The sequence below is a fragment of the Alligator sinensis genome, unplaced genomic scaffold, assembly GCF_000455745.1.
Source record: "Alligator sinensis unplaced genomic scaffold, ASM45574v1 scaffold371_1, whole genome shotgun sequence".
Classification (NCBI taxonomy): Eukaryota; Metazoa; Chordata; order Crocodylia; family Alligatoridae; genus Alligator; species Alligator sinensis.
This window is the reverse complement of record NW_005842262.1, coordinates 992,761-994,541: the sequence shown is the minus strand read 5'-3', so window position 1 is coordinate 994,541 and position 1,781 is coordinate 992,761. Positions and strand designations below refer to the sequence as shown.

Genomic DNA, 1,781 nt, shown 5'->3' with positions numbered 1-1,781 from the left:
CGCCTCTGCCGCCACCCCTGCGGGCCCTGCCCCTCCCTCCCCACAGCCCGCCGGGCATCGTGCCCCCGCGCCGGGCCCAAGGAGCCCCCGGCGCTGCCTCCGCTCCGCCTCACCCGCGCCCGGGCAGCTTCGGCCCCGTGCAGCCGCCGGCACTCCGCTGCCCCGCAAGGAAATGTCTGGCACCGCGGGGCCAGAAGCCAGAGGCCCCCCTGCTTCGTGCCCCGGCTGCATGAACGGACCGCGCCGCGCCGGCCCCGGGCAAGCCCCACTAGCAGGGGCAAGCTCTGCGAGCACACCCGTCCTGTTGCCACTCCAAACCATACCGGAGGGAACAAGCGTATCCTTGCTGTGCGACCGCTGAGAAAGAGAGCAGGCTTTGTTCCAGGCTAGACCCGTCTGCCATGTTTACTACACCGCCCCAGCAGCCTTTCTAGTCTCGCTCTGCAGGCAGCCAAGGGCTTACACGCCTCTCCTTCCGTGCTACTCTAGCTCCTGTGTTTCAAGTTGCACTGTGACAGCCGGTGCATAGGTACCATTTTCATGACTAAGCCTTTGTCTTCCTGAATGTCTTATTCCTTGTGCAGAGGATGGCAAAACCCTACTGTTAGGGGCCCTTTGCCCCTGTGCCCCTCAGTGCTTGGCACATCACAGCATTACATTTCACAGATAAACTGATCTCAGAAGCAATTCAGTCCATATCACAAGGACTAGCACGAGAGACAAGACTAGCATGAGGCCGGCCGGCGGGAAATAACCCCTGAGGACAGACCTCACAGACCCAGCAGGCTCCTGCTGTTATTCAGAAGGCAGTTGTCTTATGTAGAGTTTTGACGATGGATTTGCATGGGATGGTTTGGATAGGGGTGATCCTGCCTCTGGCAGGGGGTTGGACTCAATGGCCTCTAGAGGTCCCTTCCAGTCCAGGATCAGGTGCGCAAGCACCTCCTCTGAGAAAGGCAGGCAAGGTTCTTTGAGTAGATGTGAGATCTTTTATTAGACCAACTGAGTAGTTGGAAAACAGTTTTTTCCAACCACTCAGTTGGTCTAATAAAAGATACTACCATCTGCTCAAAGATCCTTGCCTGCCTATGTTCTTAGACCAAAACGGCTATGACCAGAAACCCAGCATCCTTTGAGAAACTGCTTCAGCACGTCTTTATTCATTGAGATCTTTGGAAAGATACCAAGGTCTAGGTAAAAGGCACTTGGCACACATGCTGTCTTCAATGGATGTGAAATGTGGGTGACCTACCATTGTCATCCCAAGAGCGTGGAGAAGTATCACCAGTGATGCCTCCAGAAAATCCTCTGCATCAAATGAAAAGATTGCCACACAAACACCAGCATCCTTGAAGCCAATGTTACCAGCATTGTGTTGGTGATCCTCAAGCACCAACTTGGCCGGACCAGACATCGTGTATGGTTGCCCAGACTCCCAGAGCAAGTGCTCTGCTTCCAGTTTAGTAATGGCCAGGGATCTCATGACAGCTAGAGAAAATGCTACAAGGACACATAGAAGGCATAGCTCAAGAAAACAGATGCCAACATCAAGAACTGGGAGAAACTGGCTGTGAGCTGACTTCAGTGGCACCGCAACCTCAACCAAGCAGCAGTCCATTTTGAGGTAAAGCATCTTGCCCTTGAAGTGGAGAAGAGAAAATGGAAGAAGGCAAAGGAGAGAGACCTGCAGAAAGACCTGCAACTTCTGTGGGCAGATCTGTGGCTCAAGAATTGGACTCTTAAGTCGCCTCAAGACCCGTCAATGAGCTGTGATAAGAGAT

At 53.8% G+C, this 1,781-nt stretch overlaps 1 protein-coding gene across 1 annotated transcript in view; it reads right to left on the bottom strand.

Annotated features, from left to right (window-relative positions):
- Positions 1-1,414, bottom strand: part of LOC102385776 — a 10,130-nt gene extending 8,716 nt beyond the window's left edge. Inside the window, exons 1-2 of the mRNA XM_025208976.1 lie at positions 1,398-1,414; positions 114-357 (exon numbers count right to left, since the gene is read on the bottom strand). Coding sequence (XP_025064761.1) covers positions 114-357; positions 1,398-1,414 — 261 coding nt within the window. The remainder of the gene's footprint in view (positions 1-113; positions 358-1,397) is intronic.
- Positions 1,415-1,781: the final 367 nt, after the last annotated feature.